Source organism: Anneissia japonica, unplaced genomic scaffold (assembly GCF_011630105.1).
Source record: "Anneissia japonica isolate Jap-2015-1 unplaced genomic scaffold, ASM1163010v1 scaffold288073_len612986_cov165, whole genome shotgun sequence".
NCBI lineage: Eukaryota > Metazoa > Echinodermata > Crinoidea > Comatulida > Comatulidae > Anneissia > Anneissia japonica.
Genome location: NW_022731366.1, coordinates 117,067 through 134,638, shown reverse-complemented (window position 1 = coordinate 134,638; position 17,572 = coordinate 117,067). Strand labels below are relative to the sequence as shown.

Sequence of the window (17,572 nt, the reverse complement as noted above, 5' to 3'; positions counted from 1 at the left end):
ATGCTGTAAGAAACTGTAAATATACGGTCCAGCACGATATTTCTCAATTATAATAAGTTGTCTGGGCAGAATTATCCATAGTCAACATCGCAATGGCGACGTACAGTGAAACACGAATTGAGGATTGCGTAGAGTATTATTTATTCCCTTGCATTGATGGTGATAAATGTTCGAACGAAAAACTGAATGAGAAACTAAATGAAACACTTGAAGCAGTTATGGTCGAACTTAGTCCTCTTTTAGTTGAATACATGTGGCAGAATGAGCACTTTAATTTACAGAGTGGAAATGAAGGTAGGCCTAGGTCTAGCCTAGAGGGGGGCCTACCTGAATTGGGCTAGGCCTAGCCTAGCTAGGCTAGGCCTAGGCCAATGCAGTGTAGCAAATACAATGATTGTCTACCTAGGTTAGGCCTACTACTAGACTAGGTTAGTTCACAAGACGACCGATCCAGCATTCTTCCTTTGCCAGGGCCCAGGTCTAGTCTAACTAGCTGGCATGTTGTTCAAGTCATCCACAGTAAACACACTTTTAAAGTATGTGCTTAAAAATTCGGCCTTATCACTATCATTGTATTGGTTGCCTACACTCCAGATTCAGTAACAAGAGTAGGAATAGTTGATCTTTTTTTAGTCTTGCTCTTAATGTACTTCCAAAGGTTCTTAGGATTGGTTTTAGATTCCATAGCAATTTTGCGTTTTCAAAGTTGAGTTTATCTCTTCTACAACTGGCAGTAGCCAAATTTCTTGCCACCACGAATTTGTCCAGTGACTATAATTTTTCGTTGCGGAATATTTATTCAAGGTAGTCGTGCTTAGGCCTAGAATTAAGTGTTCACAATTGCCCAATGGGTTTAATGTGGATACCTCAGAACAAACCTCTGGAACGTTTGTGATTATAAGATCTACCAGGCTTGGAGTATCATGGCCTCTGTGATGAGTCATGTCTTTTACTAGTTGGTGTAAGAACAGCTTATCGATGCATTCAACAAATTTTACTGCAGGGTTTATAGCACTTCCTCTGGCGATATTTCCCAACCAATCAATATTCCCAAAGTTAAAATCACCAACAATAATTATAATGTGCATAGACATTAACATAGACAGCAATCCCTCTAAGCTTAGTGATATCATAATTGGTAACCAGATATTTCAAATTCAAAAGGGCTCAAACCAGTCGGTTCATTCTTGGGACTAACCCCAACAATTGCAAATAAATCCGGATGATGATGAAATAAACAAAATTCAAAAACTCCTTTTTCCTAAAAGTGAAATGGCATTTGTGTAAAAAATCTTTGGGGCACCTTACTTTTGTATTAATAATCCATGATAATATAATAATGCAATCTATAAAGCACCTAAATCAAAGTTAAAATATAACTTGCCATCGGCAACAATCAACAACCTCAGATATGTCTTCCTTGGCAGATCAAATTGTAAGACAAACTTCAATACCATCAGAGATTTTTATCTATGGTATTTACTACCTTTTGTTTTTTGACACCCTCATTTCTCATTTTGTATGTGTGGATGTATCTTTTAGCATTGCAACTTGATATTTAAACTCTGCTAGTAACAAAAGAGAAGTAAAATTAGATGCCAAGTTGGCCATATCAATACTTTCCTATATTTTTTACATTTTTTGTAGACCTACTACCTGCTTGCCTGCAGGGATCAACACAATTTGGAAACAACATAGAAGATGAATGGTTCATAGTGTATCTGCTCCTGAAACTCACTAAGGTGTTTGATGGAATGATAGCAAAGTAAGAAGTCAAAACATAACATTTTATTTCATATTAAAAATAGATCTAAAATATACTAATGAAATAACTAAAACTAATAACATTGGTATTAAAAACAGAAAAAAGAAAAGTCGTAAATGTATATAAAAGTTATTATGTTATTGAAATAAGGAATAAGGATCTGTACCATACTGTAAAGTTTTTAATTATGCGGATGATGCCTCAAAAACCTGCTCAAATTTGTGTGGGATATAGCTAGGAAGATAGGTGCAGAGAATCGTAATTGCTGCATAATACATTGTTTATATATTAAGATTAGGTCAAAACTAATTTTTCGAAAAAGACGGATTTCTATGCCAAGTTTTTGCGTGAAGGATATGTTTCCCGTGCAGTCTGGGATCTGTATACAGTCCAAACTTTATTTCAAAAATTGCATTTTAAAAGATGAACAATTGGTTTTGTTAATATCATTTTTGATTTTTTTTTTAAGGATTTCATTGTAGTATACATTTAATAGTAAGTTACATTAATAAGAATAAGTTTGTTTGCTTTTCTTGAATTCAAGGATTTCTGATAATGATGGAGAGTTTCTGCTTATAGAGGGCGCTAACAGTTTGCCTAAGTGGTTAAATCCAAACACAAGTACAGACAGGGTAAGTTTTATATTCATTTCGCATTACAGTATATTTGTTTTTGGTGTCTTTTTAAAAATCATTTGCAGCATGTGTGTAGTTAATTTTAAATGTCAATCAATTAATTTTTCATTAACAGGGATTTGTAAATCACCATTATCCAGCGCACAGCAGAGTATTAAGTGGTAGTATGACAGTGATATTTCTCAAAGTGTACATACTAAAGCCAATAGGATTAAAATAAAATAATAATAATAATAAGAATAATAAATTATAATATTTCTTCATCTGTGCTCATAAATCAAAAATTTAATCTGGGATTGCAGCACCACTCGACTTAACTACAGCAACGGACACATACATTATGGATATAAACATTGTCCTTAACCCGCCTAGCTCTCAATTTGAGGGTTATTCGAAGAGCCAAGTGATCACACTCCAATTAAAATTCTACGCGCTGGCCAGGTCTTCAGCACAAGAAGCAGGAACAAAACCTCTCAGCCAACCACTCTGCTTGAAGTATCACTAACAAAAATGTTTTTACATTAAGGTCTATTTATATCAAGGCGAAATTCACATCATCCCGCTTCCAGTCACACCTGCTGAAATGACATGGTTACCGCCTGGGTCATTGACAGTACAGCAGGCTGTTCACATCATCAGAGGTCATCCAGACAGGACATTAGCCAGCAAACCTATCAGAGATGCTATCTACAGAAGACTACAAGGGTGAGAACATTTTAGATTTAACACAGAGTAGAGTGATATTTGGGTTGTCTTGGTAAAAATCTGGTTCAATAAACATTACCATTTATCTCATCGCATCCATATTTTTAATTTATCGTCGTTATCATTGTTGTCACTGCCGTCTTCAGTGGCATGCTACACTGTGGCTGATCCAGGGGGTGAAAAAATGAATGCTAACCTACCAACCTGGCAGCAGACACTAACTACAGTACAACTGTGGATTGGATTGGATTGGATTTATTCGGTGTAAACACCAAGGATAGCCCACAAAAGTCTAGAAGAAGACTTATTTCCAGTGGGGTCCTTCTGGTGGTGATTGGGCAGTACACCGGGAGACAATCCCCTACTCTTTTCCGAAGAGGGTACTGCATTCTTTAACGTGCACATGGGCCATAATGCACACGGGACCAACGGCTTAAACGTCTCATCCGAAAGACAGTGCACTATTGTAACTTGTATTTCAGCCCTCTAGCTGAAACACACAAGGAGAGGCAGCGATTTAAACCGGGGACCTAGAGATCTCCACGGTTCAGCGCACACACACATTGGCTACCACCAGATTAGCCGACTGAGCTAAGCTGCTCTGTAAAATTTGAATCATTTTAAAAATGCGAAATCATTTAGATAAGAGATTAAAATTGCTAATACACCGAAGCTCCCAACAATAGTTATTAAGGGAACACTTCACAACCTTCCACTCTCTACTATAACATTTTTTTTAATGTAAATTAAAGTGATATTAAAGAGTAATTAGAATATTTAATGATTTCTACAATGAACATGTATTTTGTGAATGTCAATTCTATGTAACATTTTTTTTAAATTTTGCAGCTATCCGGGAAAGATACATCAACAGATTCACCGTGCCCGGTGTTATCTTCCTGCAAAGGCAGCCACAGTGCTGCAACACTACCCCAGTTTAGTTGCACAAGCAGCTCAAGCTTTCTGTCACCGAGATCCGATAGACATGAAGGTGAGTTGTTGAGAAGCTAAATTTGAAATGGCAGCATGGGGATCCAAAGGGGCACAAGACTCTGTTTCAGGAAACTTTGATAAATAGCAGTTATATTTGTAAAACTGCTGTTTATTGAAGTTTCCCAACACAGGGTCTTTTGATAAATATCTGTAAAACTACTATTTATCAAAGAACCTGTGTTGTAAAACTTCGATAAATAGCATCTTTACTGATTGTTGTGTCTCCGATTGAAAATAATAAATTTGTCAGTGCGTCATGAAAGCAATCCACAAATCTTTTAGAAATAATCAGACAAATATTTATTGATGGTAAAACAACAAAGAGAAACAATAATAATCAATGTCAACTCAGTAATCAATTCAAGAAAAGAAGATTTACAAAAAAATATATATTCACCGAACTTAATCACAACATAAACAAAAGTGCCCATTTACGATATGTATGGTCTAAAGAACATAATAAATGACACGCGCATCTAAATATGGTTATGTACAGCTCCATGGCAAACACAATAAATCATACGCACGTCTATTATAATTATGCGCATCCCTGTGGCAATATGGTGTCTACACTGATTATGGTCATTATTTCAGTATCTGTTGTAGTAATGATATTTGGCATTATATCTCTGTATTACCCACCCATGTCTCTCTGAATTTACTATATTTTTTTGTGATATGCATTATTTTTTATCTTCTTATGCATAGGCTTGCAGGTTTATGAAATTCTTTCCACCTGAAGACTTAGTATTGTCACAGGTAATATTTTGAATACGTTTTAGAATATTTTCGTTGTGGTAGTTGCAATGAAAGAAAGTTTGTTTTTAGCTCCGATGAGGAGCTCTAGAAACACTCGGCTGATTGATTAATAGATCTTTTTTAGATCTACTGCCTCTATTGTACTGCCCTCATGAGGAGCTCTAGAAACACTCGGCTGATTGATTAATAGATCTTTTTTAGCTCTACTGCCTCTATTGTACTGCCCTCATGAGGAGCTGTAGAAACACTTGGCTGATTGACTAATACTTGATTGATTAATAGATCTTTTTTAGCTCTACATCCTCTATTGTACTGCCCTCATGAGGAGTTGTAGAAACACTCGGCTGATTGATTAATTGTTGATTGATTAATAGATCTTTTTTTAGCTCTACTGCCTCTAGTATACTGCCCTCATCAGAGCTTTCAGTATTATGAGAACTTGTTTTATCATAAATATGATGAAATCAGCATAAATGATAATAATTATTGTAATTTTTATCATTATCAACTTAATCCTTGTTATCATCATAAAAGACATACCCATATTTTAAAGATCTATATTATCATCATAATTATCATCGTCATCAGCAACATCATCATCAGCATCATGAACATCATCATTATCAATATCATCCTCATTTTCTTCATCATAATTTATTTACATTGTCATAATCCTCATATCATTATCATTCATTATAATAATCATTGCTTTCATTTACCATTATTATCTGCATATAACCATCATTTTCATCATTGCATCATCATCATTATAAACATAAGATTCTTTAAAAGAGTGTACATTAAATTATCTTTACTGCCAATGCAATACTGTACACTTTGATTTTACAGGTGAAGTTTACAAGATGCCTTTATGCAGAACTGGTCCATCACAGATTCCAGCCCCCACTCCGCAGTGGATGGAAGATCCCATCATCCTCTAGTCCAAAACACAAGTCACATGATCTGGGCATAAAATTGGTGAGAAACTATTCATTTCCAATAGCTGAAATGTGTCATGGAAAGATATACTTTTGTATATGGTTTCTAATATCTGATTGACACAAGATTACATAATAATAAATAATGATAATAAATACATATCACTTTATATCTATGGGCTGCACATTATTACCCGGAATTAATGCCTGTGGAACATACTCCACAACTGCCGTCGCTGAGTCAGCGCATAATTAACACCATACCTACCAGGTAGCCACTGATACACCTGGGTGGAGAGAGATAACATGGATAAAGAGTCTTGCTTTAAGGACACAAGTCAGTGGACAGAATGGACAGCATAGCGTTCAAACTCCTGACATCAATGTTGAGAGACCAAATCACTACCGCATATGCCAACCAAATAACTTCCACCAGCAATCTGCAGACGGCCTTGCATTGTCAGGCACTCACACAGAGCCGAGATGGATTTGTATGACCGATGGATTTAGACATATTTCTGAGCTTCTAAGCTAGAGCCTCACTCGTAATATTTAACCTAATAATGACAGTTATTTCAATTCAATTGAATTCAATTTCATATTCATAGTATGAAACACAATAGAAAACAAATTACATGAAAGGAAAGATATATGAATTACAAAAACTATAAGATTTTACCTATATTTACTAAAGATCCTGACAATTTCAAAACTGTGCGTCAATGTCAAAATTAATTTGAGATATCATCTGACCCACATGTATTAATTATTCTTTTCCCTAGGCATATGGTCTTGAAATTTTATGCTCTCGATGTCGAAGTCCTCCAGCAAAGTTAGACCCTGAAACCAAAGAAGATGCCATTTGGAACAGCTCTCTCTGGCAAAGGTATTTAGAATCCCTCAAACAGAAAGGATATTTCCGTGTAAGTACTGTAAAACCAACAATTTAATTCTTTATTTGTACGAAGGCCACTTGTGAAACAACAATTTATTTATATCTGTAAATGAGTGATTTATGTTATCTTAACGTTTTGTTTTGGTAAGGGTGAGATAGAGGGCTCTACGCTGTACACAACCTTGCTCTCTTCAGCCAAGAAGTTTTACCTGGAAACGGTAAACGAAGGAACTAGGTAGGCTGCTGTTTTACTGTTAAATCAAAAATTTGATAATAGTTAAATTATAATAATGTAGTACAAGAATTTATACCACACCTTATTCTAAAAAATATAAGGTGTTGGCTGTGTTTAAGATAAAAATTCTCGAGAATGGTCACAAACATGGGGATAAAGTACAAACATAACTATTAAATATATTATTGCATGTTGAAGCTGTGTTTTATCTAAATATTAAAGACCCCTCCAATTAAAGACCGCTTCCAATTAATGACCATGTTTCTGTGGTCCCATATTATTCTAATTAGACACCAAAGCTGTTAAAGACCGTGGAAACCCCAGTCCCAAAATTGGTCTTTAATTGGAGATGGGCCTGTATTGTAATTTTTCTCATCTGATAAAGTAATATTCAACTTTTCATTCAGTCTTTCACCAGAATGGTTTTAATTTAAATATTTGAGGGGACAGTGTGTTTTTCTTAAAGTAAAACTGTTCACACAAACAAAGTGTAATCTGAAACAGCTATGCATATTTTGAACCATCATGTTTCAAATGTTAAAGGTCCCCTTCAGTAATTTGTTTATTTGTTTTGTAGAAATATATCTGATCCTGGATACAAAGTACTGGAGATTCTTCAAACTGTAACATGTAATGTGGAAGAGCTGTCAAAGAAGGAGAAACACTTGCCAGTAGATGATGGTGAGTGAGTCTATAAATTCATTCTTACAGAGAGTAATGGTCTGTACAACAGTACCACATTATTTGTGACAAACATCTGAGAAATTGACTTTTCTGTGTTTTCTGCATTTTTTATTATGCTTTTTGGCATTTTGTCTATGTGTACCTTGCTTTGTCTTAATTATAGACTTATTAATTTTTTAATTTATTATTATTGTTATTGTTATTATTATTATTATGAATTAGTATTATTATTACAAATAAGTAGTAAAATACTATATGTTTGTGTACCATATCCTGGGCATATAAAGATAGCAGTACTAGTTTCAACTGAGTTGTTAACACAGGTAAAACAAGAAACAAATAAAACAAAAAAATTGTAGCTTTTAATTTTTGTGTATAAATGAAGTATTTGTCTGAGGTTTTTTTTTTTTTTGATTTTTTTTTTCAATTTTTATGCTGTTATTTTTAACATTTGTATATATATGTACACATATTTTTATATATTATTATTATAAATAATAATAATGCTGAATTGCCACATTTATATCACAATCGTATATCTTTGTGTGTGGTGTGTGGCTAGATGAAAGCTGGTTAACATTAACAGCGGAGGAGCTGGACAAGTTGATAGAGTCTGCTGCAGGTAGGCCTCTCAGGAATCCCACTGCAACCATGCAAGAAAATGAAACTGACCCAGAAGAAGTTGACTTCAGTCCTGATCTCCTGACTGACACCATGAAATCATTTGTTGACAAGGTGTCAAGTTTTGAGGGTGCTGAATTCCCAAAGGACTCAGAGAGCGCCCCCATAAGTTTTGATGCCGAATCCTTCGAACAAATTGTCAAGAATCTGTTAGGTGAGCTATGTTCAGGCCAGTTTGACCCACAGACATTCAGTTGAGAACTCAAGATAAAGACACCTGTTGACTAATGTGCCATTGTTCTAATTAGCATAGACCACCTTTTTCACTAATTAATGTACCGTTTTTCTTATTAGAATACAGAACACCTGTTGAGAAAGATGAAGATTCCGATGACTTCTTATCATCTGATGATGAGAGTGATGATGATACAACTGATGCTGTTTCATGTACTGAGACTGACCTCCCAAGTGGTGAGTATGTCATTGTTACATGAATTGTAATATATATGTGTGTGTGTGTGCGCGCGTGTGTGCGTGCGTGCATGTATTTTCTTTCTTTTTCCTTTAAGTGCTGCTGAATGTATTCGATCACTATGCAATATGAAAACACCACCATCACTAACACCATTGTCATGATCATGTTATCACCATTGTCATGATCATGTTATCACCATTGTCATGATCATGTTATCATCAGCATTATCATCACCACCACCATTGTCATGATCATTTTATCATCATTATAATAATCATCATCATTACTACCACCATCACTACCATCATGATCATGTTTTCATCATCAGCAGCATTATCGTCTTAACCACTTCACCATGACTATCATTGTCATCATGATTATGTTATCACCATTATAACCATCACAAATAACAATTTAATGTCCGTTTTGATTTGATAATAAATGTTTTTTTTTTATATTTCTAATTTCCAGTTGAAAGGTTATATGAGTAAGCAATATATTATATTTTAAGATTAATTTAAAAGTTCACTATATAGATATAAATGGTAGTATATTTATGAAAATATAACTAAATAACATAATACCAAACTGCAGCCCACTGATATGATTAGAACAGCTAGTCATGCAGAAGTAGGCACAGCATATGAAGTTTTATGAATGAATTTAAGGTGCTTTTTTATATTTTTTTTAAACCATTTATTTGTTCATTTATTTGATGAACATTTATAATGATGGCGTCCCATTTAGCCTAGTACTAATGAGCTGATGCTGGAGCCCTCTTATGACATAATTACTTATATATGAAATACAATATATGCGAGATAAACACTTGAAATAATTAATTGTAATAATCTCTGAAAGTTTGTTTTTGTAACTTTAATTTCAGGCATCGAATGTAATGGAACAGAAGTGGAAGAAATCAGAGAATTGATGAGTGCTATGGACCAGGAATTAGGGGCAACAACAATCGGGGAAAGCTTTGAAAAAGAACCACAGGTAAATTAGTTTGAGTGACCAGACACACAACATCATATTTCAATCATTACAATTTCCTTTTGCTTCTTGATGACTGTTGAGAAGTGACTGTTGTTGATTAATTTTTAAACTCTGAAAGTAAATGGTTAGATCAATAAAAATGGACATAGTAGTAATCCTTATCTATTCATTAAGAATAATTTTTTCAATCTTCTAATCAATTTTATATATGCCGGAGTCAGTTTTGACCTAGGCAAGCCTTGCTAAAAAGGTACACGTTCTCCATCAAAAGGTTTTCTCTATGAATGCAATAACCTGTTCGAAGCACGAACCCCTTTAGAGCAAAGCCAGTACCATTACGATTTTTAATCGTGCGGGAAATCCACTCACAATTACAAATGCAAAGAGCAGCTTAGCTCAGTCGGCTAATCTGGTGATAGCTACTGCGTGTGCGCTGAACTGTGGAGATCTCTAGGCCCCTGGTTCAATTCCCATCACTGCCTCTCCTTGTGTTTCAGCTGGAGGGCTGAAATACAAGTTACAATAGTGTACCGTCTTTTGAATGAGACGTTTAAGCCGTTGGTCCCATGTGCATTTATGGCTCGTGTGCCTTCGGAAAAGAGTAGGGAATTGTCTCCCGATGTAATGCCCAATCACCACCGAAGGACCCCACTGGAATAAGTCTTTTTCTAGACTTTTGTGGGCTATCCTTGGTGTTTACACCGAATAAATCCAAATCCAATCCATGGAAACATAGTGTAAACCAGTGCTTCCCAAATTTTTACCTGTTACCCACATTTGCAGAAATGAAATAAGTTACACACAGGCCTATGTTAAGTAAAAACATTAATGATAAGCTAAGACAAGGCATAAAGTCTAAGTTTTGAAACAAAGTGGTAGATTTGTTTTTCTTCTTTCAGTGACAGAATAAAAATGATTATTTCTATATGTATAGGAACGTTTCCACAACCCATATTGCTGGCCCAGTTTTGGGTTGCAAACCATAGATTTGGAAGCATGCTTTGACTTATTGTACATTTTTATTGATATTATTTATTGCATGAAATGCACAGAACTCACAAGCATGCAGGCCTGTTAAAGTTGGCGTTAGGGAGCTTTCGATTGCACAACGACGGCAGGACATAGAACGTAATGACGTCACTAAATGTCATCTGCGCATGCGAGAACGTTAAGGTCACCTCGTCGAGTAGATTCTGGATCGCAATTTGGCCAAAGCTACGTATGCAGAGAACGTAGGACACCAGGTAAGACGGTCACGCATGAGTGATTCCGTTCTAGCGTCACGTCATCGCACAAATCGAAAGCTCCTGACTGACTTTTGGTGAAGCTTCTGCAAAGAATAATATTGAAAGTTCATAGTTTCATAATATTAGCTAATAATTTTTTTTTATACTGTACCTTAGTGGACCCCTACATATCAACATTGGTTGAATGGTCACCCACTTAAAATAATGCTAGACAAATTAAGTAAATAATGTATTTCATTTTGTAGATATTACTACTTTTTTCCCCCCCATCTACATTCAGGAGTCTTCCTCGCTCTCTGCGCCTTAAATCGCACCTTTTCCTTTCTTTGTAATTTGTCTCTCGTTTCTGTTAATTTTTCACCTTTGTTGCTAGGAAAGGCTAGACTAGATGCTAACACTATTTGAGCACCTGTGAGTCATGTACCTGCTAACCACTGCTTATCGGTGGTCTCAAATTGCAGGTGGACGGTGCGATAATGTTTGTTCCTTCTACATTAATCTGTTTCGGTTGTATATTTTAGCTTAGGTGACCTGCTAGAATAGATTTTGTTTTTTGTTTTCTGTATTGTGCACTATATAAGTCTCCAACCATTACCATACCATTTTATCTTCCAAAAATAAATTTGATTATGACTTTTAATAATAATGGTCGACTTATAGAGCGCATATTGACACCTCTATGCGCTTAACATAAATGTTGAAAAGTTTTTGCTATCTTGTTTAGTTTTATGTACTTTTTTACACTAATAACAAGATGAATAGCACGTCATTGATTTACAGAGTAATTATATTAATTCTGTTTATATATTATTATCCTTCAGAATGTCAGCCATGAAGAATTAGGTGCAGATGGCGAAGAGAAGGATGAATTGAGACCTGTTGAGGTGGATTTAAATCTGTTGAAGAATCTTCTGGAGTCTTACAGCTCACAGAATGGTCTTGCTGGCCCAGCGTCTAATATCCTACACTCGATGGGGATTAAACTGCCTGATAACGCTGACGATACTTGAAGCTGATGGTGGATATCTTCTGGTTGAGTTCTACTAACATTTGATATGTTCTGTTCTGATTGGCCAAACGTTAATAATATCTTGGTTTGAATGGCACCGTGGAAATTCCATCGGGCCTAGGGAATCTTAAAGACAGAGTCCCCTAAACCCAGGCACATACTTTTTTAACCGGTGCTTCCGTCAGCTGACAAATCTAACTCTCTCTGAGTGCTTGACAATGTAACATCGTCTGCTGATTGTCAGTGGCAGATTGAGCATCACAACAGAGCATTAAAAACAGTTCATTGTGCATGCCACCTCAGCCAAAGACCATTGGGCCTGGCTTAAGAAACAAAAGTAACACAGTAAATGGAAGCACAGAGAGCCGAAACTCTCACAGTGCAGGTTGCCTGTGTCCTTGGGCAAGGCACTTTATCTATCTGTGCTTTTTCTCTCTCTACACAGAAGTATAAATGGCTACCGGCATATGCTTGGAAGATAACAGACTCGCTGTGAGGAGGACTGGTGATCCCCCTCAAGCATTGCACAGTCTGGGCCCAACACTTAAAGAGGGATGGGCACTTCAGACCAGTACAGGTTCGACTGCCTTTACCTTTACTTTTTAATGTAAATTGAAAATCTATGTTATCTATGAACAGTGTATTCTAAGTACTGTATAAGCATGATGAAAACGCAATGAACTAAATGTCATCTTCTGTTCTCTGCAGCCTGTTAGTCCTACGCGAAACATTAACATAGAATGATTTTTATTCCATGTTTCTTTAACATAGGCTGGAATTTCGTCATTAACATACAGTAGTTGGTTTATACAGTAGATAGCTGGATGTAAATAATCGATTGTTACATATTGTTACAGAACAGTTCTAAATTTAATATGTCAAGTTTCTTATGAAATAGATGTGCAATCATATAATAATGAAGTTGTGTTTTTTGTTATAATTCTTAAAATCATATTTTTAAGTGGTTAGTCAGGGTACAATAGGTATTCTGTTGAATGTAATTGTCGTCAGGGTCACATACAGACGTGACGTTGTGATCTGTTCTTTTCGCACTACAAAATCGTCTACAGAGTTCAGACAAGACTCTGCGAACCCCTGCGGTATCCTAGCCTTAAAGAGCTCGTCCAGTGGAACTGAGGGCATCTTACGTGACTGTTCGTCAGAATCAAGCAAGTCATCGGTATGGTCACATGTCCATTTATCACCACTAGCTGCAACATCTTCGTCCCGTTGATACTGCCTGTCTTGCTTTGTGAGCATGTAACTTCCATGTTCCTTCAAATCATTCTGGTGCAGTACGGGTAACTTTAACGACACTTCCATGTCGTTTTCTCTAGTGTTTTGTTTAACATTAGTTGGCTTTCGCACTATTTCTGGTCTTATGTGCTCCAGACTATAGTTAATTCTGAGTTTGTCTGTGTCAAATATTTCCGGTGTTGCAGGGGGTGATTCTCTCGCAGGTGGTGTAGGAGTTGTCCCATTTATCCGATTGATAACGTTAATAAATTCCAGTCTTGGAGAATGTTTCCTGTATATATGAACCTGTGATTTAAGTTTCCTGGAGGAATGGTGCTTAAATTTATTTGTAGAGCAAGTAGATGTTTTTGGTTGTTTTTCCTCGATCTTTGGAAGCTGAAGGGCGGATTTCATTATCGGCTCCTGGATCGAAATTTCATTTTCCAACCAACTTATGATGTCATCAGTGGTGTCTCGTTCCACTTTAGTGCCGACCACTTCAAAATTGGAGGTTATTTCTGCATCACATGACCTTTTTATTCTGGCTTGCGTTATGACCGGAAGGTCACTGAAGGTTCTCTTTTTTTGCTTGCAACTGGCGAGTTCACGTACACGTTCTATTTTCTTTTGTCGCAGCATCTCCATCGTACTTGGACGCGGGTATTCAGACAGGGGTGAATTAGGCGGGTTTTCTGGTATAACTACACTTGATGAATCGGGCCGATAATAATCTCTATTGGCAAGTAGGTCACAGTTCATTGAACAAGGAAATCGTCGACGTGTGCTGTCACGTGTTAGGTTGGGCACCCGTTTTCCATGGACGCCACGCTGGTGCTCGTCCGAGAAATGCACTTGTGGATTCCTAATACCATCTTGTTCTAGAATCTTCCGCAGCGAAGCTTTATTCCTTCCATAATATGTAAATGTGATCTTGATACTTTCGTCATGAACCTGTAAAGTAAATTGTAAATCATGAATCGGGACTAATAAATAGTAATGATGATGATGATAATGGTGATGATAAATGATATAAATGATGAAGACGATGATGGTGAAGATGATGATGAGAATGATGGTAATGACGATGGTTATGACTACAGAAATGATGATGGCAGCGCCAACGAAAACAATACTGTAATGATGAGGTTTCGCTTGCTAGAAGTTTTAATATTAAAATAAAGAAGTAAAGACCTGGTAGGCCTACTAAAATTAACCCCCAAAAAAAATAGGAAAACCACAATTCTGGAGAAAAAATAATGTATTTTTTACATATTATTAGACTATCTATATGTAAAATCGAATAAATAAGCCTCTGAAACCTCAAAATTGTCCTATCTTTTCGGGGCTCCGCCCCCTGACCATACCTGAAACATTTTAATCGATTTTAATAATATGTTTGCTCTATGCATTCAATCCTGGGACTGTGGTTGTTGGCATGATTTGATGAGCTGTGGAGTGGAATCATATTCTTTCCTAGGTCAATATCAAAATGAGAGTATTTCTCTTGGACAGATGAGAGCTCCCTGGACAGAAAGTATTTTTCCAACTTTCATTTTCTAGGACTAGTCCTCCTTTTCCGACCATTTGCACCTTTAACACATTGTCATCTGACTTTTCAAGAACACCTGCAATGATCGTGCCATCTACTAATCTCAATCGGCCGATGGCCAACAAGCCACTACAAAATGTATAAGCTCTGATGTGGAGTCATTCAGTTTAAATTCATTTGATACTGACCAAGATTTGACATCAGACATGCAGGTTTTTATTCTGTCAATGGCTGCGAAACGCTCAGCTGGTAAAAAAGATGTGTATATCTGAACATCATCAGCGTAAAACATGCATTACATACCATGTGATGTGATGATGTCAAAAAGCGGGGTAGTGTATAAAATGGGCCAATTTAGAGCCCTGTTGAACCCCACAATGCATTATGCAAGATGTTGAAATACATCCATTTATTATAACTGGACAAATAGATTGAGAGCAAGTTTAGTTCATGGCCTGTAATACCAAAGCGAGAAATTAAACGTTTTATCAATTTTGAATAAGAAATTGTGTCAAATGCTGAAGAAAAGTCTAACAAAAGGAACAATACTTCTCTTCGTAGATCAAGCGAACAAAGGATGTCGATGTGAATTCTTAGGCAGTTTCTGTGTTGAAATCTTTTCGGTGGCTGATTTGACTTTAGCAAGTTGATTTTAATCAAGATATTCCTGAAGCTGCAACAAAACAACTATTTCAGAGATTTAAGGAACACTTGATACAGGGCGATAATTGGACATATCATCTTGATCTAAACTTGCCTTCTTGATTAAATGTTTAACATGAGCGACCTTTAAAGTGTCAGGGAATACACCATTAAATAATGATGTATTCATTGAGTGAGTTAGAAATTGGGGTAATTCATCCAGCATTCGTTGAACACACAGGTAGGTAATGGGTTCAACTTACAAAATTTGTTGGCAGTTAATTCAATAATCTTTAATACAATTGTCGTCAGATGATGCACATTCCCAATGAATTAGAAAAAACCTCGGTGTAAATCACTGTTATTACATATGACCGCGTGGGGGTTGTATCGACTTTCAGAGATTAGGTCGAGTGATGAGTCTAGTTGAAGATGTAGAATTGACCAACCAAAGACCAACAGAAGAGCATTGCAGCAAGTCTTAGCATGGAAAACATTCTTAAAGGACTCGGTTGGAATGTAGTGAATTGAACGGCCTGTGGTGGCGATATTTTTAAATTTAAATGTGTTGTCGAATGACACACCGATGTTCTTATTCGATTTTACAGCATTGATGTTAAAGTTGCAATATCTAATGTTGATGTTAATTATAGGTAGGTTGGACAAATCAAACTTTCAACAAATGAGGAGGACTTCAGTTTTTTATTCGTTAAGTTGGAGTTCGCTTGCTGACAACCAATCCTTTTTACCATTGTGACACATTTTTCCATTGATGAAATCGTCGATTGTGCATTTGACTCACTGAATAGAGCTGTGTCGTCCGCATTACTGATGAAAGTTATTATACTGTATTAACTTCGCCAGTGGTGATATGTAGATGGTAAACAGCACAGATCATTGCGGTATACACCATAATGGATGAGCTTAGATGCGGACTTGGTTCCATTGATAGTGATAAATAATGTCTGTTCGAGAGATATGACTTTAACCATGCAATAGCGTTCACATTAATTCCAAGATTCATCAACCGCTGAAGGAGTACATCATGATCAATGATCAATTGTGTCAAAAGCTGCTGACAAATCTAACATGATTAGTAAGACACATTCACCGGAATCCAGAGACAATAGGATGTCGTTGTGCACTTTTAACAGACCTGTCGGACTTTCACCTAGTCATAACTCCTGTCTCTTATACACATCTAGATGTGTATAAGAGACAGTATATATATATATCCAGATTCAAGCAAGGCGTTGGTGGTATAGGTATTCATTCATTCTTTTTGCATGCAACAACTTTTTCAATAAATTTTGAGATATACGAGAGGTCTGAGATAGGCCTGTAGTTCTTGTAACATTCTGGATTGAGTGAAGGTTTCTTCATTATAGGTGTGAAAACAGCAATCTTTAATGATTGACAAACCATCATTATCATCGCCATCCGTCTTCATTATTATCAGTAATGTCATCGCCAACAACACCATCGCCATCGTCATTATTATCATCATTTAATTATTATTATTATGATCATCACCGTCACCAACAACACCACCACCACCATCGTCATCGTCATTATCACCATCATCGATACTCTTTATTATTATCATTATTATGATCATCACCGTCACCAACAACACCATCATGGTCATTTTGATCATCTGTCGTCTTCATTATTATCATTATCGTGATCACCACCTTCACCAACAACAACACCATCGTCATTTTCGTCATCATTGTCTTCATTATTATCTTCATCATCACCATCACCAACAACACCACCATTGTCATCGTCATTATCATTATTATTATTATTATTATTATTATTATTATTATTATTATTATTATTATTACTATTATTATTATTATTATTATTATTATTATTATTATTATTGTTATTATTGTTAATATTGTTATTATCATTATCATTATCATTATTAGCAACTCAGTATTTAGAGCATCGAATCACCTTTGGACCTTGTATTGCTGTGCTGATATTGTGTTCATAGACCTCTGTAGTATAGGATACAAGTTTCTCGTTTAATTCCAGCATGAAATAAGTGTAGAGGAGAGTACGCATTAAAGATCCGTCAGTCACACGTATGGAACTAAAGTCATTCCATCCAGAAGAATACAAGAAATCCCAAAAGTTTCCTAGCAGACGAAAATGAAGGAAGAAGCAACATCAGTAC

At 36.0% G+C, this 17,572-nt stretch overlaps 2 protein-coding genes across 2 annotated transcripts in view; one reads left to right on the top strand and one right to left on the bottom strand.

Moving 5' to 3' along the window:
- Window positions 1-71: 71 nt before the first annotated feature.
- Window positions 72-12,871, top strand: LOC117115358 (protein ecdysoneless homolog). The gene is made up of 14 exons (XM_033259114.1): window positions 72-294; window positions 1,648-1,765; window positions 2,310-2,397; window positions 2,927-3,105; window positions 3,955-4,096; window positions 4,807-4,857; window positions 5,707-5,835; window positions 6,578-6,718; window positions 6,840-6,925; window positions 7,503-7,606; window positions 8,172-8,444; window positions 8,585-8,701; window positions 9,592-9,701; window positions 11,770-12,871. The coding sequence occupies exons 1-14, from the start codon at window positions 93-95 to the stop codon at window positions 11,956-11,958; spliced, it is 1,929 nt and encodes a 642-aa protein (XP_033115005.1). The 5' UTR covers window positions 72-92; the 3' UTR covers window positions 11,959-12,871.
- Window positions 12,872-12,892: 21 nt separating this feature from the next.
- The window catches only part of LOC117115348, a 9,218-nt gene continuing 4,538 nt past the window's right edge, over window positions 12,893-17,572 (bottom strand). The window contains exons 2-3 of the mRNA XM_033259102.1: window positions 17,350-17,534; window positions 12,893-14,144 (exon numbers count right to left, since the gene is read on the bottom strand). Of these exons, the coding sequence (XP_033114993.1) occupies window positions 12,927-14,144; window positions 17,350-17,534 (1,403 nt within the window). The 3' untranslated portion in view covers window positions 12,893-12,926. The remainder of the gene's footprint in view (window positions 14,145-17,349; window positions 17,535-17,572) is intronic.